Genomic DNA, 23681 nt, shown 5'->3' with positions numbered 1-23681 from the left:
TTTTTTGATGCTGGTCTTGTTTTGAAATTCAAGTGGTAGAAAAGTATATTAGTAAAGCTTAGGGAGAATTATTTTTCTTTTTAAGATCATTGTATAAAAGCAGCCATTCATTGTCCATACATTCAAGTCCGTTATTAAGTCATGCGCAATCTTAATAACTTAGCGGAAGTAACATTTTGGAGTTAACACGAGAACAAGCCTAAAGATAAAATACCACTGGCAAAACTTTTGTATATACTTACCTTAATTTACATATCAAAGTTTGTTCAATGCATAATCTCCTCTGTGCCGTATTAAAGGCTAGAATTAAGACAAAAGAATAAGATGAAACGATAATGAAAAACTGTATTTTAATAGTTGATGCCAATATAGAAGCAACTTAATTATCTAATATAAAGATTTAGTTAATTAGAATTTAGATTTTTATAGATAGTAGTTTCTAAAGAGATATCTCGATATCGTATTATTTAAATTTTTTGACTGTATAGCAACAACATTGGAATTTATATGTTGAAGTTCTTCAATAGGTGCAGGTACATCGTCACTCAAAGCAATCAAATCATTTGAAGCCACTAGGTTATCTTTCGTATTTAAAGATTCGTGAGATAGAGTGGCTTTTGTAACATTAATGGCTGGTGCATTGTTGCGCAAGAGAAAGAACGCATGATATCCTGAGCAGCACTATTAGGATGACCAAAAATTTGGTGCAGGAACTTACAATTTCACTTTTCAAGACCGACTCTACTTCTGATACAGCATAAACTCAACTGACGCGCTGATACAAGTATAACAAGAAATATGTCCCGTTAATGGCTATTTATTAAGAAATAGTTCAACATATAATAACAATAAAATTGTTAGGAACAGATTTTGATGTAATAACTTTGTACCCCTAATAGAGACTATTAGCTATTTTAAATCATGTTTTAATAATTGATGTTCCCTGGTTTATTAGGTTTTTATACCTTAATTTATATTAGTGACTAGATATATTTAATTTTTTTTTGCAGCCGCATGTTATCTGATCTCGAACTATGTATAAAAGTTTGCTGATTTTTGAATTTATTTAGTTTTATCATCTGGCCTCAAGACATAAAGATTAAACTTTTGAAAGGAGACGGAAAAACAGCTACTTGTAAAAACGATTTAAGTCGATGACTCTCGAACTTATGCACTCATTTGATTTATGTGATCTGAACATAAAAAGTCATTAAAGAACAATGAAATAATTTATTGATATTCCCTAAACGCCATTACTCTTCAACTAAACCCTCCAAGTCAAAGTTGGCATTTAGATTTAGCAAAAATCTAAAAAATAAGAGTATGTATCAATATTGAAGTTCTAGTAAGGAATAGATTGCTATGTAAAAAATGGTAGAATGTTCTCATTATTTCTTAAATAAATTCAAAAGAGGGTACAGATGTGCACATTTTTAATTTGTAGCTTATAGACTTGATTACCCCAACATCTCAAAATTGCCTTCTCTTGACAATCGGCTCTTATTTATTATTTAATTATTTGCAACGTATATTATTTTATGTACATTTATTTTGCTGCTTGAGGTATTTAGTATTGTTAAAATTAATAACAGCCTTCACCTTTACGTTATCTTAATATTTCTCATTATAAAAAGTATTCTTAGATGATTCAGAGGTTTGTTTCTTATATTTTATTTTTTATTATCTTTATTTTAAGAGATATTTATAAAAATCATTAAAAATAATTATATTTCATTTTAGGTACTAATAGTCAACATGGTGCAATTATGCGAACAGAAGAACGATCATCCGTACGTGTAACCCAAAATGGTAAAAATTATCCAGGACGTCAGCAACAGCGGCAAAGTCAAAGAATCAACAATTACAGAACACCCAGCAATAATGACATTGAGCAAATAATTGAGGAATCAGAATCAAACAACAGATATTTAGCAAATGCCCAAAATAATTTGGTATCAAATAGTCAGTACGATCAACTAGAACAGAGACATCCAAACCACAATTACAATGTTGACCAAAATAATAGAAATAGTCAAAGAGGCAGATCTAAAGCATCAAAGAAAGATGTCGATAAAGAAACTGGAAATTATTTAAACACTAATTATGATAAACACGTAGCTCGTAATTCTAAAAGTAGTATCAACAAAAATAGTGATCAAACACAAAAAGATTACTATGTACAGTTTGGAGCTACAAATAGGGAAGCTGAAGCTATTACTGAAACCTACCAAACAACTTTAAATAATTTTTATTCAACTAGCAAAAAAAAAGAAAACAGCTTCAGCAATACTCGAAATAGTCATGAAAGTAGAAGTAAAACTACTTATTCTACAGAGCCTTCTACAGCTACATATTATGATTATAGTGAAGAAAGGGGGTCTTCAAATAATGTCTTTGGAACAAGAACAACTTCAAGAGTTAAAAATAATTTATTTAGTTCTAATATAGCTTCGACTACAACTCAGGCTACAACAACAAAACAACCTTATTCTGTGCCCTCTGTTACATTTATTCAGAGTACTACTGCTTCCTTAGAGGAAACGACAACTGCAGATCCATTTGCTTATGGGACAGCAGTTAAAGAAAGATTTAGCAGTTATGATGCAAGAAAATCATCATCCAAAGATAAAACTCTAAGAAAAATTGATGAAATATACCAAGCAAGTTTAAATAATATCAATAACTTAAATAAATTCAAGGTTTCCACTCCAATAACTACATATTCACCTCCAATTAAAAGTTTAAATATTGGAACAACCAACTCAATAAATTATCAGGACTCAGGAGAGACTCAAGTTCCACAAGAATCGTCGTCTTTTGTAAAAAGCCCATTCAATAGCATATCTGAAGACACAATAAAATCTTCATCTAGCAAACCTTACCCCAATCACAGAAGTACCTATTCTGATGTACAGAAACTTATTCATTTAGAAGCCCCTAAAGTATCAGCAATATCTTCAATTACTCCTCATTTGGTTACTACACAACCCATTAATAAGGGGAAACCTTTTGTCGGAAGTAGAGTCGGTAGTACTATTTTACCCAATCAAAAAACGACACATTCAAAATATACCTATTTACCAACCACAAGTCCCAGCACCAAACCAACTGTAATCCTAGGAGTTCTTCGTCATAAGTCCACAACCTCATTGCCACCCTATGGTCCTCTTGAACTACATACAAATAATTTTGAACAAATCGAAGAAAATGATCTATTTAATACTGGAAACACAGACAAAGTTCTACCAGAAGTTCAAACATTTGCTCCTTTAGCAACAAATTCATTGCCAACTGATATATTTAATGTTGGTAAACCTGATACAACTTTGCGACCAAATATTTTACCTGATATTGAGAATTCGAGCGAAACAGATGGATCTTTTGAAAGTAAACGCACAGAACTGTTTAACGTAGGAAAAGTAAATCATGCTTTACTAGCAAGTATTACCCCGAAACTCGAAACAACTACCGAACCGCAATTTAAAATTAGCGTTCCAGAACAAGGCTCTTTAAATATTTATCAAGGTCAAGAACCTGTTAATGAACCACCATTTGTGAAAAAGACCGTATCATTGCTTTACCCTGGTTTAAGTAGTACGGAGAATTCAGTTGATCATGCCACAGTATATGGCAGGTATGTATCTAGTACCGCAAGAAGTTCTACAAAAAATACGCCCTATAGTCCTACAGTACCCACGGTTACGCAAAGCGCTTTTATTACCAGTACTACGACGCGAAAACCAAAAGAATTTACGAATCAGGGAATTCCAGTAAAATTCACCAATGGGCAAGATAAAATTTCTATTCATCTTTCAAAAAATGTTGGTGGTCAAAGTAATGAGATACCGGCACGTGGAAATGCTATTCAGCCATTAAAAATTGGTGCAGTATTACGATTTGGCGATAAGCAAATTACAACAACTATTAGACCAGACGGATTCAAAAATGGATTCTATATTACAAAGGGCTTTAGTGAGGAAGTTGATGACTTTTCTAGGGTGCCAGTCAAATCTAAACTTGAAAAACCAAGACCGTTTGCAAAAAGTTTAAGTTTTGAACAAGAAAATAATGCAGGTGAGCCCTATTTATTTGAGTAATTTTATTTGATTATATACAATAACTTTTTAGGTTTATCAGTAAACCAGCCAAATATAAATTCAAATAGTTTTCCGCCCTATCAGACCTCTAGTGCAAGACCCTTTGAATTAAACGATGTAACTTCACCTACCACATTCTCCAAATCTTCTTCTAGTATAAGTAATAATGCCTATGAAAATCTCGATAATATGATAGGAGTTTTGCAAGAAATTGCCAATTATAATTCTAAAAAAAATAGTGATGGTGAAAACCAATCAGGTAAGGTAGCTTTTATTTTTAAACAGGTGTTTAAAAAAATTATTTAACCGACAGGTTTTGAGATCCCACCCTCGGTTAGTCCTCAAACACTGCATTCTTTAGTTCAATATTTTGCCCATGACCTTCATCAAAACGACACCATAAATGAAGTTCTAGAGCCTGATACGAAAGAAAAAATAACAACACTACTAACAGCAATGACAGTTCACGGGTAAATTTACTTAATTTCTTGCTCATTTAGTCAAACACTTACATTTATTTCTCTTTATTGTAGCTATCACAACTTGTTTAATGTTGGTTTGACATCTACGCCAATTCCGCCAACCAGTCCACCTCAAATAAGTAGTACAGAACCTACATCCATAAGATTTGGGGGAGGAAATAATGAAAGCTCAGTAGGAGGTAATCAAGTTCTACTTCTCCTATCTTTTTAAATAGACATCATTTTTATTTAGTAGACACGACTACTACCGGTGAAGTTGAACTTCTACCCACCACTTCTATTCCAGAACTAAGGCAGCTAGCAAGAAACTTTTCTTTGGCTTTGTCTAGTTACCTCAATGATCCAAATACATTTAGAAAAAGTCTTGAAGGATTAAGACCTACAGAGCCTCCACCATTAGATGGAAGTGATAATATAGATTCAAGTAGGTATAAAATAACAAAACTTAAAATACCTATAATTTTTGTTAGTTTGTAGGTTAGGCACTTTTATGCGTCATAAAATTGAGATAATAAATGTCTTTGTTTCAATTCTGTTTTACAGGGCTAAAGTTAAATAGAAAGCTATATACCAGCCTGGCAAATTTGTTTCTTGGGTGCCAAAATACCCATATATTAAAATGTAACAGAAATTCATAGGCAAAACTTATTGTAAATTATTGTGTATTATAAATTATCGATTCCCCGATTTTCGATCGATTTTTTTTACTTGGAAATACAATATAATACATTTCAGTCATCGCTATGTTTAATTTTAAAGGGGAATTAAAAGAAACGCTATCGTTCTCCTTTTGACATAGTGCGCTTAAAGTTAATACATTGATTTGCGCACCCAAGAGCTTCGTTTACCGGACTAGTATATATTGTTTTAGGTATAGCATATCTTTTACCCACTAGTGGTTATCTAATGTTCTCTTTCTGTAATGCGATTTATCGTTTTTCTTGTATCTATGTTTTACTTGGTCAGGCGAAACTTTCATTTAAACGATTTTTGTCACACTCATTTTACTAAGAAACTTATATCATTAGCAATAGTTAAAAAATGATTATATTTAAGTAACTCATAAGTAAAATCATTTTTAGTAAGCACCTATTTTCTTATTTCGCTAACTTCTGAGGCTAGAGTGCGACATATCTTTGAACCTTTTCACTAATATCCCACACGCTTTATTCTTTCTTTCTTTAAAATCTTCCTAATTAATAGTGCACTTTAGCCTTTAGGTAACCTCACAAAAAATCCAGAACATTTAATCTGGTGAAAAGGCTATTCTTTGGGACCACACTTTCCTATCCAATAGTTATATTAGAATATTGTATACAAAATGGAAAAACTGTAGAAGCATAATTCTAGTTAGTTCCTGTTACTTCCTGCGCTAATCGTTGCCCTTTTTTGCATTTTTTTTATTCCAAGAAACCAAATAGATAAAAAAAAATTCTTCAAAAGAATGAGTTCGTGAATGATTGTTGGGGAATGTTGATGAATGCAGTAAATGCAATTCTTCACACATATTTATAATAACGACAATGTTAATTTTATAGGTACGAGCGAAGACGAGCTATTAAACTTCTCAGACGCTGATATTAAGCCTAGTACTCCGGCTGCGCCTTCACCTACCTGGGGATATATCTTAGCTGCAGAAGCTAGTAAAGCTCAACAAGATGAAGTTAAAAATTCTCTCAATCCGGACCTACATACAGCTGATTCTCAGTCATTTATTCCCAGGTTTAATAAAGTGCAAGTTGAAGAAAAAACTACAAAAGCGTTTACTGATTTACCAGTTAATCACTGGACTTCTAACACTGCTGCTACTAAGCTATGGCAAAAGGCATTATCGGTATGATTAATATATAAAATTAAGGCTTGTATATTTATAAAAAAAATAAATATATATTTTAGGTTAATCCGGCAATAGTAAATGACCACTTTGAAACTACATTATCTAGTATAGTTTTAGATGATGAAACGACCGAACCAGAACTGTTTAATGCAGAAATACTACCAAAAATTAGCGAGCCTCTTTCAGAAGTCAAGTATGACTTGAGGGAATTACCTCCTTTATCACTAAATGCCACACAGGTGCGTACAAGGCTTAATCATAAAGCAATAGACAGAAAAACTTGACCACATGTGGTAACTGAACTAAAGCCACATCTTGCTATGGTTACGCATCCAAGATTTTCCCTTTAGAAACAAAGTTGTATTTTTAGATTTTGCTGAACAGTCCACTATGTTTTTACCGTGTTCCGTGTAATACCTTATGAAGAACCATCTTGTCTATAATATAAAGAATATAGGCAATAAATGATATAATCTATACATTATAGAATCAATTGTGTTTGCCGCACTTTATTTAATTTTAACATATAAATCACTATTTATTTTCATAGTTCATTTACCTTCTTATTAAATGTATTTTTACAACTTTTAGGTTCACGGTATTCTGATCGATTTCATGAACCATACGAGGTCCGACGAACATAATCGCCTTAGTAGAATCTTAAAGAAACTCAACACTTCAGAAGAGGAGTTCTTAAATCGCATGCAAGAAATCGAATCCAATCCACTCACTAAACGACTTGTACTTCTATTAATCAGCGAGTGTGGAGCTAATATAACACAAGATCTCGGACTACAAAGCTACAAAGCAAATAGCGAAAGTAGCGAGTCGCAAATAGTCTCAGCGAGTAGTTCAGCCGCTACAGCCAGGTCAGTACATGGAGCCAGTGTAGAAAATCACTCCTTAGGAAAGCTACTAAGTGAGAGTTTAAGTGAAGAAGATCAAGATAGTAGGGCATTGCAATTGTTGAATAGCTTGTATACTATTGCTTCTAGATTTGGAAAAAAGCGATAGCCTTACGGAAATAACAGACTGTTATTAGTATTTCTTCCATCAATATACCATTCTTACTAGGGTATCATAGGGGTTAAAAAATAAAACTAAATGTATTTTTAATAATGACTTTGGCCTACGTGACAAGTTCTATCTTAGTTATCCTTATTTAAATTGTGTATAATATATAGATCTTTTCACGGGGTTTTAGTTGTGATTTGAAATGCTAGTAATAATGAATGCATTTTTGCTATAATTTACTTTAATATCTGTGAAAACAACTTTTACTAGTAACGCTTAATTGTAAAAATATGATTTTATGTGTGCAACCTTGCCTTACTGCAAACAGTTTTTTTAGTTTTAATTATAAGACATTTTATGAAAAAAATGCCCTTACCTACATGTAGCTGCAAATGCTTAGATGCTTAGTGGTTTTTGAATCGGGAGTGCATGAAATAATTTAATGACTAAATAAGGTCTTAATGTTATGCTGATTATAAGCAGAGTATTTTGATAATGTACAGTAAAATGACATTTTAGTTTTAATATTTTCTCTTTTGTATTCCCGTATATCTACTTTATGCTTAGAATATATTTTGGGATATTTTGTTGATTTTTGGTTAGTGTAAATCAAACTATGTACTGAAAAAATATAAGAGCTTGTGAATATTTTTTAAAATAATTATAGAATAATCTGTAAGTTATTTATATCATTTTATATAACCAACATACTTTTTTTGGTATTTTAAAGTTTCTTAAAACGAAAAAAAACACAAATTAAACTGGGTTTCCTTATATAAAACTAATTAAGTTTGAGCTAATTAAGCTAATATTTAAATCAAATCTATCTTAGTCTAAGTGTGCCTGTAGAAAGAGAAATCTAGCTTTGATCACATTTGAAAATAGGTAATTAGCATTTTTAACATACTTAGACATACATTTTTTTTACATTGAAAAATTACTCAGTTATAGCATTTAGAATAAGTGCCTTAAGTCTATGTTTAATATAGAGGCCATGTACAACCTCTACTATTACTGTAACTATGTATATAGTCTTGCTGTAAATAAAATTTGTATAAAAATTTTCGATTTTTATTCTAATTCTTTTAGATAGTTCTTTATATCTAAAATTACCTCGTGTACCATACCGTGTGTGGAGATAGCAGAGAATGTAAAAGAATAGTTTAAATACAATATGTACAGGTTTACTGGTCTACATGATATCGATAATGGTAGTGTGTCCTAAAACCTACATAGAAATCTAGTACTTGTTGAGCTGTTAGCACTTATGAGCCAATATTTAGATCTCTTAGATCAGCTACCTACTAAGCAAAATCGAGTAGATTATGTATATTAACGTAAATAAAGTAAAATTTAAATAGTAGACTCTCACGAGATGTGTCAAAAACAAATCACCACATACGTACCGACAAATGAGAATCACTACAACCCTAGCTCAGAATTTTAAAATCAGTTAATGTTCCCATTTTGTTTTTGATGTCGTCAAGCCAGAGTAACTGTGTGTAACTACATTTAAGTATGCCCTCCATTAAATGATGCATCTTAACTATCTCAAGTCGTCCTTAGAAACCGCATTAATGCTCTCGTTTATAATGTGGTCTCTAAGGTTTCATCCTAGCATCATCCGTTCTATTGCTTTTTGGGTGGTCCTAAGCTGATTTAACAGAAAGTGTCATTTGAAACATTGGAAACCTGTTTTAATGTTTTTTTTTTACATCTATTGGAATAGTTCAATTTCTCAAGACGTGTGACAGTTTATCTGTAGCAACATAAATATATTTAATGAACACGTCTGTTTATTTCGGCGGTTTAATTTTCTTTGCCTAATTTGATGTAATGTCCCAAATATAGGAAGGCTTCGACGTTGTCAACGATTTCTCCTATATGCATTTATATATTGTCGCATGTCATGACTTTTGTTTAATTTAAATCCATGGCTAATCCTATTTTTGCGGATTCTCTTTGAAGTTCTTCCAACAACTCTTGTAACTCCATTAAACTCTGGCTAAAGGGCACTTAATCGTCCGGAAAACGTAGATGGTTCAGATATTTGCCGTCAATTTTATTGCGTTTCTTATTTTAGTCTAGAGTTTTAAAAACCTCTTCCAGTGCAAGTGTGAACAGCTTTGGCGAGATGGTATCGCCTCGTCTTACTCCTCTTTTCATTTATACGACCTTTACGCAAACCAGCTTGTTCTGGAGGTTGCTAGGTATCTAACCTGGTTGTATCTCCCTTTTTATACAGTAAAATCATCTGGACATTCTGCCATGTTTGAGCTATTACGCCTTCTGTTAGGCATTTACGAGGGTGGTTCAAATATGATCGAGGCAACCACGTTTATTTCGGAAAAATTTACAAAAATTTGGAGTTTTTCTAGATTTTTTCCCTCACTAGTTACACAGTTTGTTCACCTTTTCAAAAGCTTTTTAATAGTAGTATCGAATGATTTCTTGGGCAACTCGGACAGTCCTCATCGTCAGTGTTAATTTTTGACCTCTGAGGGTATTTTTCAGTAGTTTAATCATGTGGTAGTCGCTGGGTGATAAATTCGGACTGTAAAGGGCGTTTTTTAGCACCTCTCACCCCAATTTCGATATTGTATCAAGCGCGGTATGAGGGCGCATCATCCTGGAAAAGAATCGCACTTCGTGTTGCAATGATCTTCCGTTTCGAGCAATAAGCAGGTTTCACGTCTGTTTTCAGAAGGTTAGTATGCAGCATTGATAGAACGTTGGGTGCGCAGGAAGTTGTGCGAGTCGAGTGTTGTCTGGTGTAATGATGGTTCACGGTCAAAGGTCATGCGGCTCATTCTCAACGGTTTCGCGGTCATCCTTTAATGCTTTACTCCATTTAATCCCATCAGCCCTACTCAGACACTCACTACCAAACTGATTTAAAAAAAAACGAGAAATTTTTCATGTTTAAAACGCCCTACCACACTAAAAAACGAATGACAATACGTTGCGCAATACGGTCGGCACTTGATGTTCACTTATGGTCTCTAGCACATGCGTGAAACATGCGCCCCTAACGAAAACTATGCCAGAGTGTTTGTAAGGGACCCAAGTATCACATACTCTAACCACGACCTTCAAAACATACATGCCTACATCATTTGTCTCCATCATATCTGAACTGCCCTCGTATTAAGAAGAATTTTCGTTGATTCTACACTAGTGTTTTTCCCACGTTTTATTATTTTTGCTGTAATTCCATCTTCCCATGGTGCTTTCCCATTTTTTATTTGACATAATGCTAGTTCTACTTTTTGTATAGTGATGTCGGGCATGTCCTCAGAGCGCAGATTGAGAATCGTTTTATCAGTTTCAATTTCTTGCACTAAGGTGTTTTCCGTTTAAAGTGCGCTGTAAATTTTCTACGATATTTATTAAATCTTTTTTTATCTTCTTTGATATTTTTGGTTATGTCCTTTAGTTGATAGATTAGAGGCGACCATTATTGTGAAGTTTTTTTAGTGATTTCATGTTCTTGTTGTTTTCGAAAGTCATTGTTATCAGTTTTGTATTATACTACCTTAAATCTTCTCTTATTTTCTTTTTCATAGATTTGCTAGTTTCATCATTTTCAAGATTCTTCTTTTCGCCATGCGTTCTCTAATCTACTTTTTTATTTTGAATTGTGTCAATGTCAATACTTATTTTGTTTTCTAGGTCGACTATATTCAAGTTGTTCAGTACCTCTATATTGAACAAGTTCAGCTTAAAATTTTTGGAGGTTTTCTTGATTTGTTTTTGATGTGGGAAATGGTTGTATTTTTATTAATTTATTTTGTCCTCTTTCTTATTTATTTCTATTTTATCTTTTACCATCTTGTGATTGCTACCCGTATCAAAGCGGCTTAGGGTCGATAGCTTGGACTTCTTCATGTCCGACAACTTTTTTCTGATTTTTTGAAGGAGTTACAGTACATTCTTTTTTTTTTTTGGAGATAATTGATAAGTCTTGGTCCTCGTGAGTTAGTACAACCCAGTCCAATTTACCCACATATTGATTTCAGTCTCTCGCTGGTACTTCTAGTTTGGCATTGAAGTCGCCAAATTCGTAGTGTGCTTTTTCTATTTCTAGCGCCTGTAAAATGTCATCGTAGTCACGTCTCTACCTCTTCATCGGGTGCAGAGCTGCAAGGGATATATACTTGAATTATTTGGACACTATACCTTATTTTTAGCGATATTTTTACTACTATATACATGACTTTACTCGATATAAATTTCATCTTCGTAACGAGCTGCTTAACACTGGTATGAATCATTATCGCTGTTTCGCAATGTGTGAGTTTTTCTCGTTGTAATTTTGAGTCAAAAGGTGGCCTTATTTCAGTGTGATGCATTTTTCGTCAGGCAACCTAGTTTCGCCTAGACCCAAAATATTCCATTTGATATGGGATAGTTGCACCTCTAAATCTTTTAGATGTCCGGTCGATCTCATTGTTCGAATATTATAGGTGGCAAGGGAAAGTTTAATTTTGCTTTGTATTGAGATTGGAGGTGATGAATTGCTGTCTCACCCAGATTTCTTGATACTGACTCTGTTACAGTTGTGAGACTTATCATGTGATGATCTAACCACTTGAGGTACTATTTCGTTTGTTTTAAAATCAATCCTGGTTTACGAGTAATAATCCATAATCTTCCACGCTGGCTAGATGGGTTGGAAGATGTCGGTATCAGCCGCGCCTGACATGGAGATGATAACATATAAGGATAATGGTAGATCTTTTCACGGAACACTGTCAGCTATGAAGATAACCATGAACAGAAAACCATTTCTATAGTTAGAAGAAGGCAGCAGATGGAACAATAACACATTAAGAAGGCCTAACTTCTAAAGCCTGTGGACTATTCTGTGAACTCAAAGCTAGAACCAAGAAGATATAGGGTGAAGCGGATTTCAAGTCTAATTAGAAAGACAGTCTGACAATTTGAAGGAAGTACTATAAATCTTTTTATACTGCTATAGACAAGAATAAGTTAGGTCATATCATTGACACAAAGAATATATAGTTATTAGATTAATAACAAGGCAACGGGGGGTTAAAGATGCATATATGTTTAGCAAAATATATGCATTACAACTTTATCTGTTTAACTAAGTATAATCACTTGTTTTTTTGTAAATTATTTACATATAGATTGTTACGCAGTTAAACTAATTATTTATCGGAGTAAATAATACAATAAAAAACAATTAAAAACGTAAACGACATGTATCTAAGATTTAAGCACTTCTTATTGAAATTAAGAGCTTAAAAATTTTCAAAGGTAAAAAACACGTAATTTATTTAATATTTGAGTTTCAAATTATAAATATTAAAAACGTAGTGAAAAATACCAATTTTAAAACATGGTCCAGAGTATATAAGCCGATATTAATTTTAGGAAGTATTCAGTTAGTCGTTACCGACTAACGTGCATTTTAGTGATTACAAAGATGGCAACTAGTCACCTGACTTTAGTCCTTTTCTGTGCATTGTTATGTAACTATTACAGTGTTTTTGCTCAAAGGTAAGTTTAAATTAGCTTAAAGTAAAAGAAAAGTATAGAACGATGGAGAGAAATTTACAAACTTTAAGCATAACAAAAACTTTTAGGACTTGAATGTTGATTTGAAATTGATGGATTCCCACCCAGATTGTCAGAAATTACAAAATTCCTAGAAGATCTATTTTAATATAAATCTATTCTGTTTTAATTGGGGCTTATCAAAGTTTCTAATTTTAAGGGTTAGTTAGAAATATTTCATAAACAAACATTATAATGAGTGTTCCGAAACCTTTGACCTAATCTGAATGTCAAATTTTTCATGCTTTTCCGGTATTGCGTGTTGAAGTAGAATTTTGTATCTGTACGCGTATCAATCATGTTTATCTGTTATCTGCAAATGTGGCAATAACAAAAATCCACCAGTTCGAAAAAAATGCTTAGCCACATTAAACCAAAGTACCTTCTTTTGTTTATCCTAGCTAGTGATCAAAATGATGCCAGGTTTTCAGAATACGCATAAAATAGGTATTAATAAAAATAACATAATCCTGGACATTTCAGAGAAGATACATATCAAACATTCTATGAGGTTGATCAGTGAAAATATTCCAAGCTAATTCCCTCTATATCTGAAACATTTAACGTTGGTACAATTATACATAGTGTGTTAGGAACTTGTCTTTATATAATTTAATACCACCCTAGATCATGATCTGCAGATGACCTACTTATAGAAATTTTCTGTGATTATTATTTAAAACTTCGGCACTGTTTTGACTGTCTTCATGTAGTTCAAGTAAACTTAAAGTCGAAAGCTGCACATACCAGAATATTTTCCGGTCTTATTTAAATATCTGGAATACATTCAATTATTCCATTAAGCTAGTTTTCTCATTTATGTTTTTATTTTTGAACTTTTAGTATGATCTTACATTTCTATTATTAGATTTAATGCGAAATAATAATTAAGTTTATTTAAAGTAATACTCCTGCGACATGCCAACATTCTGTTACGATTTGCTTTATGGAACCTTACGATTAAGTGAAAAAGTTACAGCGTTCATGTTTGCTTAAATTCAAATCCACTTAACGAAAATTTCTAAATTTTTTTGATTTTTAAATGACCTCGTTTTCAGTATTATCATTGAGTATTATGAGATCTTGTAAATCTATATAGTTATCATACCTTTTGACTAGTTTAAGTACTGAAAAAAAGTTCCAGCAGAGAGATGATGGACATACATATATGTGTTAATTCCAAAGCTTTCCATTGAGGCAAAGATTTGAAGTTTTCTTATATATGGGTACTAAAACTTTATTACACAGTTGTGTATATATCTATGGAAAGAGAAATTGTTTACTATGAAATGAAAACATTAACATCCAAGCATCCAACTTACTCAGTAACTTAAAATGTTAATTTACTTAAGTGACTGAGGGCTATTCATCTCCTAGCATCACCTTTAATAACTAATGTAATATTTACTGACGTATTATCCTTAGCGAATCTGATACTTGTGGAGTAATTCCAACTTCTTGTCCATGCTCATCGTACCGTTCATATGATGGATCATGTAATAATTTGCAAAATCCTAGTTGGGGTTCTGCTAACACGACTTATGGCCGATTAATTGCTGCTAACTATAGTGATGGTAATGTATTTATAAAATTCTATTAGACTTTAAAGTATAAAAGTATTAATTTTTTAGGACATAGTTCACCAAGGGCGGCACAAAGTGGAAATCCTTTACCCAGTGCGAGGCTATTATCCACTGCATTTTACCCTAATCTGTCCCTATTAGACATCTCATATACTGTCAGCGCAATGCAATTCGGTCAGGTTATCGCCCATGACATGAGTTCTCTAGTTAATATCCCGGGTAAAGTATCATATCTTATTAAAAAATATATTTAAAATCAATTTAGTCCTAACTAGTAAACCAACTTGTCTTCTTTCAACTTTGTCTAGAGTTTTGTTTATCTGTTTACATTGGATCTATATACAGGGTGTCATTGAAATGGTGTAAAAAAATTCGGGGGGTGATAGTACTCCTAAAAATTTTAAAAAAAGTTCCTATAACTATAGGGCGGAAAATGCATATTAAGGGAGTTAGGGGCACTGAAAGGGTAAATTTAAAAAACGGTTTTTTGAAATTGTAGGCTTAAAAAACGAGATAAAATTTCGAAAAAAAATCCTCTGCCATAAATTTTGACCCAAAATCAAATGGTGATACTGAAAAATAATTTGGAAAATCGGAAAGGGTAGTTTTTGCAAGGGTAGGGGGTTAATTCGTGAATAACTTTTTTTAGGTTATTTTTTTCGCAACGTGGGTTCATTTTTTAAAAACTACATACTTTTTCCTACAAAAAAGGTACTCTTGTTGCACATCGCCCAGAACGATGGTTTTCGAGAAAATTGAAGGCAAAAAGTTTGCTCTGATGGGTTGCTAACTAATTAAACAACATAAACCTATGAAAGTTATGGGGTTTCAAAAGTAAACACGTAGTTATTAAATAATTAATTGAAAAATCTAAATTTTATGATTTTTAAAACATCTTATTGCTTTAAAAAACGAAATAAACCAATTACCAAAATTCCTTATTAAATGCATACTTATTTGATTCATTAGCCTAGTTTACCCCGCGAGTACCAAATATTCAGTACGCGGACTAAAACCTCTACATTATTCTCAAACCTATTAAGTCACAATTTGGAATAATTTACGTGTAAACTTGTCAACTCGCGCACGTTGAGTTTGAGAATAGGGGATTGGGTCCGCGTATTGAATATTTGGTACTCGCGGTGTAAACTAGGCTAATGAATCAAATAAGTATGCATTTAATAAGGAATTTTGGTAATTGGTTTATTTCGTTTTTTTAAAGCAATACGATGTTTTAAAAATCATGAAATTTAGATTTTTCAATTAATTATTTAATAACTACTTGTTTACTTTTGAAACCCCATAACTTTCATAAGTTTATGTTGTTTAACCAGTTAGCAGCCCATCAGAGCAAACTTTTTGCCTTCAATTTTCTCGAAAACCATCGTTCTGGGCGATGTGCAACAAGAGTACCTTTTTTGTAGGAAAAAGTATGTAGTTTTTAAAAAATGAACCCACGTTGCGAAGAAAATAACCTAAAAAAAGTTATTCACGCCTACAATTTCAAAAAACCGTTTTTTAAATTTACCCTTTCAGTGCCCCTAACTCCCTTAATATGCATTTTCCACCCTATAGTTATAGGAACTTTTTTTAAAATTTTTAGGAGTACTATCACCCCCCGAATTTTTTTACACCATTTCAATGACACCCTGTATAAGGGTTTTGCCAGTCTTGAATCGCAAAGCATTAGAATGCTGTAGTAAATATTAAAAATATACAGGGTGATTGATGGTTGATAGCAGATCGAAAAATAAAATAATATACAGGGTATTCTATTTAAAATAATAAATTTGCTACTATTTTTTGGTAAAAGCGGCAACGCTGTATCGCTAAAAATATTTTTAATCGTTAGACCATCAGCTAAAATCCATGATGCCAAATTTTCAAATAAATTCTATTTTCCGTTCTCCAAAAACGTCTAAGGTACCATCAACCATCAATCACCTTTATTCTGCTTATCTGTATTAGTCAAACTCTTAATTCCAAACATTGCGTAAAAATAAAATCAAAAATAGTAACTTGATCATCTCAAAGGAGAAAAAAAATTTGCATTTCCATAGTAGAAACAACTTCAAGTATTTTCCTTTAAACCTTTGCAATAACATTATCAGAGGAATATCCAGAATAACTTAAAATTTTAAGAGTTTTCTAAAGGAAAATATCATCTATATACTTTTTTATCTAGGAACCCCATAAATATATACCTTTCCTAAAATGTACAAAAGTTATATACCTATTTGACCACTAGCCACGTGACTTTTACCCAGACACTAGTTTTCTTTTTATCCAACTTAATCCTAGTTGATTATCACCCGAAAATATGCCGTAAAAAATTCTACAAATCAAGTCCAAAGACTGGCCAACCTGCAGAAGCCACCAACTCTTTTACAGCAAGTTTACTTGAAATATTGTTTAATTTTTCATCTGGCTTTTGACTGTTGTTTTAAAAATTTCTCCTGCAATAAAAAATAATGAAACTTGGCTTACTCATTTGCCACTTGAGCCTTTCCAAGTGATTATCGACTTTTTCGTTTTCCTGGTGGAGATAAACCAATAATTTCTGAGGTAATGAAACAGAATGATTGGTCCTCAACTGTGTACCTACATAAATAACTATATATCTAGTAGTATAGTATCTATTTAGTTGCGTTTACTGCATACACTGGCTCAAATAGTTCCAACTTCTACCTGGAATATTTTGACATATCTCGCCCGAGACATATGCTTAGCACCATGATTGCCACACCCCAGTCATCCGTATTTTTGTCTAAATCCTGCCCTAACTATAATTTCTACCATGAAATGTCAATATTTTTCTGCTTATGCCCTTTTTTAAATATGTGTTATTCAGCCCTTAGTTCTGCTTATATGAATATGTGAGTTGGTTGTAGGTCTATTATCAACTAAGTAAGTATGTTAGACTCTAAACACTTTTGGAGTTCGCTAATTGATAACGTTTGTGCAAACTGCCTGCAATTATCTTATATGGACGTCGATTTTCCTATGCTCCTATTTACTTATGACCACTTTTTCACTTATACCCACTTTTTGACATTTAAACCCATCTGAAACTTTATGTCTTACCAAAGCATAACGAAAGTTTCTTTTTTGAGGTAAAAGTCGACAAAATCTGCATCTACAACCATATAGATTATTTTATTTTTGATTAATATAATTTTGTTATTGAATACATATCTTTGGAAAATAAAATGTTTATTCCATAAAATATTGGGTCTTTTCTGGTAGAGTAATAAACCACTGATTTTCGATTAAGAGATCCTTAATGCTTAACCCTTCATTAATATAAAAAGTTTTTAAATTCAACAGATAAATGACTTGCTAAGGAAGTTTAAAAGTCAGTCTGATCTTATGCGTTTTATTGATAACATCAAACGTGATCTAGATTTTTCTTTTTTTAATTTGAAATTATTATTCACTATAACCTTTCAATTAATAAAAACAAATTTATAAAGAAAAAGAATAATATATAAGAAAAAATCTAATTTTGTTAACTCAGGCGATCTGGCAGGCCAATTAACAGATCCATTCCTTCCAATGAATTTTCCTTCAAAGACCACATTCAAATGTTCAGTAACATTTCGAGATTCAGACCGACTACCAGCATAGCTGGTCAATAAATGGTTGGGGTTGAATTATTGAAAGCACTATTATCAGTCCCTATTTTTTAATGGTCATCTTAATGGAGAAATGTACCTTCAATTCTTACAAAATGAACTTCCTAAATTACTTGCGAATGTCCCATTAATTATAAGGAACCGAACGTGGTTTCAACAGGGCGGAGTTCCTGCACATTTTTCACGAAATGTCACTGAATATTTAAATGTGACCTTTAAAGGAAAATGGATTGGAAGGAATGAACCTATTGGCATTGATGATACATTGGCCAGCCAGATCGCCTGACTTAACAAAATTAGATTTTTTCTAATTGGGTTTTGCAAAAGAAGTTATTTATAGAAATCTACTTACAATGGCAGTAGACATGGAGCAGACAATACGACATGCGTTTGGTCAAGTAAGTCCAGAAAAGTTACATGAAGTAAAAAGAAGTTTTTAGAAACAACAAAAGAAGTAATTATAAAATGTGTTTAATTATTATGGTGAATAGTTGATGAAAATGACTAAAGATAGCTGATAGGCTTACATGATTAAAAGTGTTCATTTATTAATTATTCATTAAATACATAAAAAATATACAGAATATTTCTTTTAAAAAAAGCGTGAAATTAAGAATAAAATTTGAATGATAACGACGAACACCCTATATATATGACAAAAAGAAACCATTTAAGTCAAAGTAATCCTTAATTTTTCTAAAATCCGAATTTTGACAAAGTAGCCATATTTAGTGCATAGGCTAAGTAGCCTAAGGTGGTCCTAGAAACTGAATAAAAAGAATGGCACTCCATTTAAAAAAAAATACCGCTTATATCGCCACATTTTTTGAAGGACTCAAGCATACTTCAAACTATTTTCCAGGCATGCGCAATCACGTCACAAAAAAATATTTTAAGGGGTTATAAAATGTTTTACCCTTTTTTTTAGGCTTTATGGAAGACCGACGCACTGTTGCAGGACCCTGTATATTAGCTAAAAATGAACTTATTCAATAAAAAATCAAATATCCAAATATTAATTGAAAAAAAAATTGACTTAAAAGTAAAATAGTAAAATAAATTGTTTTATTGCTTTTTAAATGTTTCGCCACTGATATTTTTTTTTCAGGAGGCCTGTGCTGTACTGAAGATTTTAAAATGCTCGCTAATCCACCAGACTCTTGTTTTCCAATTCCAGTACCAGCGAATGATCCCGTCTATTCACAGTATGGATACACTTGTCTGCCTCTAAGTAGATCCGCTACAGACGAAGATTTTAATTGCCTTGGAAATAGGTCAAGAGTTGAACAGGTACATGATTTCTTTTTACACATGCCGGTTAATTTGTAAATATAAATTATTGTTATATAAGACAAGGAAACGTTAATCCTGATAGCCTCCAAGCAAGCAAACTAGTCATAATTATTAGAATTACATAATAGAGGCTTTAAAGTTATATCTTTAAAATTATACATATTTTTTAGATTACCTCTGTATCAGCATTCCTTGATTTAAACATTGTTTATGGTAATAGTGTTAGTGAAAATGCAAATCTACGATCATTTGTCAATGGCAGGCTAATAATGAATAATGTAAACAACCAAGATATGCTTCCAACACATCCTAATCCCACATGTTCCACCGTTGGTGGATCAAATTTACCATGCTATATGTCAGGTATAATAAAACGTATGACCAACGTCATGAAATATATATTTTACATTTAAGGTGATCCTAGAGTAAATCAGAATCCCGACCTCACTATTCTTCAAACTCTCTTGGCAAGAGAGCACAATAGAATTGCAGATACTTTGGCTGCATTACATCCTGAATGGGAAGATGAATGCATTTTTCAGGAAGCCAGAAAAATTAATATTGCTCAATATCAATACATTGCTTATTACGAATGGTTACCGATATTTATTGGCTCATTAAATAGTTTAACAAACAAGATTACCTATTCGACTCTTGGATTTGTTGAAGACTATAATCCGTTGGTAAATCCTGTAATATATAATGAGCACGCTACGGGTGCCAGTAGATATTTTCATACTTTAATTCAAGCAAGGATTCAGTAAGTAAACAGGACTCATTGTCATCATTTAGTACTAGTAGCCTTTTAGGTTAATGAATGAGAATAGATTAATAGAAAGTTCTACCAGGCTTAGTGACAATATCAACTCTCCTCGTATATTAGAGTCATCATCAAATAATTTTGATAGTCTTACCAGAGGAATGTGTACTCAAGCAATGGAAGGCGCCGATGTTTACCATACATCAGAGGTTAGTAAATTGAACTTGGATTAATAGATATTGGATCATAATTTATTAATTTTAGATCACCAGTAATTGGATCAGAACTCCAGAAACTGGGGTAATTGGTAGAGATTTAAAGGCCATTGATATTCAGCGAAGCAGAGATCACGGAATTGCCTCCTACAATGATTATAGAGTATTATGCGGATTGTCTAGAGCGCACAGTTTTCTTGCCTTCCTAGATTCTATTTCCTTACCTGTAAGATATTTTTTAATGCTTCGTTCTAATAATTTTTCAAACCAACGTTTTTCAACTTTTTAATGTTATCACCGAAAATATATTAAAATACTAGCTTTTTAAACGCGCTCCTTGTATTCCTCCTAATGTACTAAACAGTGAATGTTTCTTAAAATATTAAATCTTATACATTAAACGTTAAAAAAATTAACCTTCTTTAAAATTCCTTTATAATTCTTAAAAATTACACAAATTTTTTATAGAATATTTTGAGACTACAACAACTTTACGAAACTCCAGACGATGTTGAGTTAGCTGTGGCAGCATCGTTAGAAAATCCAGTGTTAGGAACTTTAGCTGGAAAGAGTAATTTATGTATTTTGATTAGGCAATTTTATATAAGCAGAGTTTCTGACCGATTTTGGTTTGAGCGTTCTGGAGATACTGGTAAGCCGTCGAGTTCGTATATTTCTCTGTAATTCTTGAAAATCAAATTTAATACCTTAGGATTTAATCTGGGTCAACTTCAACAAATTAGAAAAGCCTCGATCTCTAAGATAATATGTGATAATTCTAAAAGCATCGAGCGTATGCAGATAAACGGATTTAAAACAGTGTCGTTTTTGTAAGTATTAAAAATTTTTCATTTAAAATTATTTAAATATTTTTTTAAAGTAAAAATCCCATTTTTGACATTGTTTTGGAATTTTTAATGTCAATATTTTGGCCACAATATACATATCTTAACTTTGAATTTTCTAGTAATCCACTTCTTTCTTGCGACTATTTGCCATCAATTGATCTGTCTCTCTGGAAAGATGCCACATGTAAAAAGTGTCAAGACACAACGTCTACCATTACTACAAAAACGACGACATCAGTAACTACACCAACCACTACTGCCTCAATTGCTTCTTCCACAACATCAGCGACTACACCAAGTACCACTCCTTCTACTACCTCCTCGACATCCTCAATAACTACACCAACTACTAATCCCTCGACTACTTCTTCCACAACATCAGCGACTACACCAAGTACTGCATCTTCTTCTAGTTCTAGTATGGAAGAAACTGATGGGCCATGCGACGCATATGAAACAGTATATTATTGAATAGACTTACTGCTTTGTAAATTAAATTAATTTTATTGATATTATAAAGGTTGCATATTAATTATTGCATTTTAATAGTTATTTATTAAAAAACATTTCTTGCCATCAACCTTCACCCTGCAAATGAGCAAAAGAACGCCTCTTGAGGTCTAAAAATGTTGTCAATTAGTTTTTAGTTAAACTTTTTTTACTCTTCTGCGATAAACAAATGTCAGGAAAATGCAGTAAATTTAATGTAAAACTGAGGGGAATTATATTGTGGAAAACTAAAAAAAGAGACAGCATTTTTAGCTGTAGAGCAAATATTATCTGTAAAGCGAAATTAAACACATACAGTAGTTTTTGTCGAAGAACGGAAATGGTCGCCGAGGATTGTACGATGTGATTATTGAAATCTCTAGTCAAAATTAAGGACATGATATTTGTGCCAATATGCTGAAGATTCAAGCTATTCCTACTTGAAGATGGCATATTCGGAAACACATTTAATTCTTTTCATGAATACAGCCCATTTTGACTATTATGGTTAAGTTAATACACATAATTGCCATTAGCACCCCCAGAAAATCGAGCTACCAAATGCCCCACATTCCATATGGCTGCCCAGAAGTTTAGATCTAATGCTATTAGACTTATTTGTTGGCCAATTGCAAATTACGCTTGCGTTAATAAGATAATCCAGCAAAAACTCTGCATGGATTACGAGTATTCAGGCCTGAGAAAAGCGGATGTAGACAAACTGTGTAGATGGTATCGTTTTTATTTAAATTAAATTAGCATAAGATACACTAGTATAATTTGGTGGCAAAAACATATTTTGTTAAATGTACACTAAAACGCAATATATCTAAACGATTAAAGATGAACAGAATATAGTAGATCTCATGCTAAAAAGGTCGGAGCATTCACATATAGGTTAGAATAATTTGTGGTTAAACTAAAAGCAGAATGTAATCATTTCTTTGTTCATATGTCATTATCAGTTAGTATAAATTATCATCTCCTTGGGACAATATTAAGATTTTTTTTAGGATGTGCTAAAGGTAAAATATCTTTATAATAATTCTGATGATGTTGATTTAATGGTAAAATCTTGTACTGGGAGCACTTGCTTGATCTATCATTATTTGTGTCATTGACCAAACAGTATTATAAGACTATGGTTGCTGGTATGAACATTCTTCATCTGATATGGGAGTTGAATCTTGATTAATTGGTTTATGCCTGTGCTAAGTTCTTTTTTTTTCTGCATCTACTTGTAATATAGCACACAAACATAAGCCACATAGAGTCATTTAACCAGTAAATCTTTCTCTAATTAGATAAACAAATAGATAACTTACAAACTTATTTTAAGAGCTTTCAGCAAATGCTCTCTGTCGGTCTTTTAACGAGATACAAATATAGTAACTGACAGAAAATATCAAAGGCTTAATGATCCTTTGTCAAACTATAATAATAACATATACAAATATCAAAGAAATATAAAGAAATTCTGCAGTCCTCAACTTACAGCAGCAGTCGAGTGTAAACTCAATGCAAAATGAGTCGTTGATGAACGACAAAAGTATCAGACCTATAACGAAATGAAGCTCGAACCTTACGGTTGAAGAAGTCGACTACATAACTTGAAGGTAGCAGGTTCCGATCATATCATGTCAAACTGCTCAATTAAAGGTACAAAGTCCTCATAATACTAAGCAGCATAAGATTGAAAGTCGGAATTCAATCTATTTGAGGTTTGACAAAAATTGATCAATACAAACACGTAGTTAATACTGGTTGACCTCAAGTCTGCTTTTCTCTGAACGGTTTTTAGCGGCTATAAAAGATCAAGTGATGCCAACAAGTAATGAGTGTGAT

The 23681-nt window shown here is 32.4% G+C and overlaps 2 protein-coding genes across 4 annotated transcripts in view; both read left to right on the top strand.

The window, feature by feature from the left end:
- The window catches only part of LOC126734281 (uncharacterized), a 112981-nt gene extending 104591 nt beyond the window's left edge, over positions 1 to 8390 (top strand). The window contains exons 6-13 of one of the 3 annotated variants that reach the window (XM_050437833.1): positions 1741 to 4074; positions 4138 to 4356; positions 4411 to 4567; positions 4631 to 4758; positions 4812 to 5003; positions 6118 to 6413; positions 6476 to 6655; positions 7008 to 8390. In XM_050437833.1, coding sequence (XP_050293790.1) covers positions 1741 to 4074; positions 4138 to 4356; positions 4411 to 4567; positions 4631 to 4758; positions 4812 to 5003; positions 6118 to 6413; positions 6476 to 6655; positions 7008 to 7430 — 3929 coding nt within the window. In that variant the 3' untranslated portion in view covers positions 7431 to 8390. Of the gene's footprint in view, positions 1 to 1740; positions 4075 to 4128; positions 4357 to 4410; positions 4568 to 4630; positions 4759 to 4811; positions 5004 to 6117; positions 6414 to 6475; positions 6656 to 7007 lie in introns of all 3 variants that reach the window. The other 2 variants (XM_050437832.1, XM_050437831.1) reach the window with 2 other exon arrangements.
- Positions 8391 to 12816: 4426 nt separating this feature from the next.
- On the top strand, positions 12817 to 21879 carry LOC126734514 (peroxidase-like). The gene is made up of 11 exons (XM_050438178.1): positions 12817 to 12956; positions 14439 to 14587; positions 14645 to 14815; positions 19340 to 19521; positions 19695 to 19887; positions 19939 to 20284; positions 20334 to 20493; positions 20549 to 20725; positions 20968 to 21151; positions 21212 to 21329; positions 21467 to 21879. Exons 1-11 carry the CDS (start codon positions 12883 to 12885, stop codon positions 21816 to 21818), a joined length of 2106 nt encoding a protein of 701 aa, XP_050294135.1. The 5' UTR covers positions 12817 to 12882; the 3' UTR covers positions 21819 to 21879.
- The last annotated feature ends 1802 nt before the right edge of the window (positions 21880 to 23681 follow it).

Source organism: Anthonomus grandis, chromosome 3 (assembly GCF_022605725.1).
Source record: "Anthonomus grandis grandis chromosome 3, icAntGran1.3, whole genome shotgun sequence".
Classification (NCBI taxonomy): Eukaryota; Metazoa; Arthropoda; class Insecta; order Coleoptera; family Curculionidae; genus Anthonomus; species Anthonomus grandis.
The sequence above is the reverse complement of the archived record's forward strand: the minus strand, read 5'-3'. Positions and strand labels throughout refer to the sequence as shown.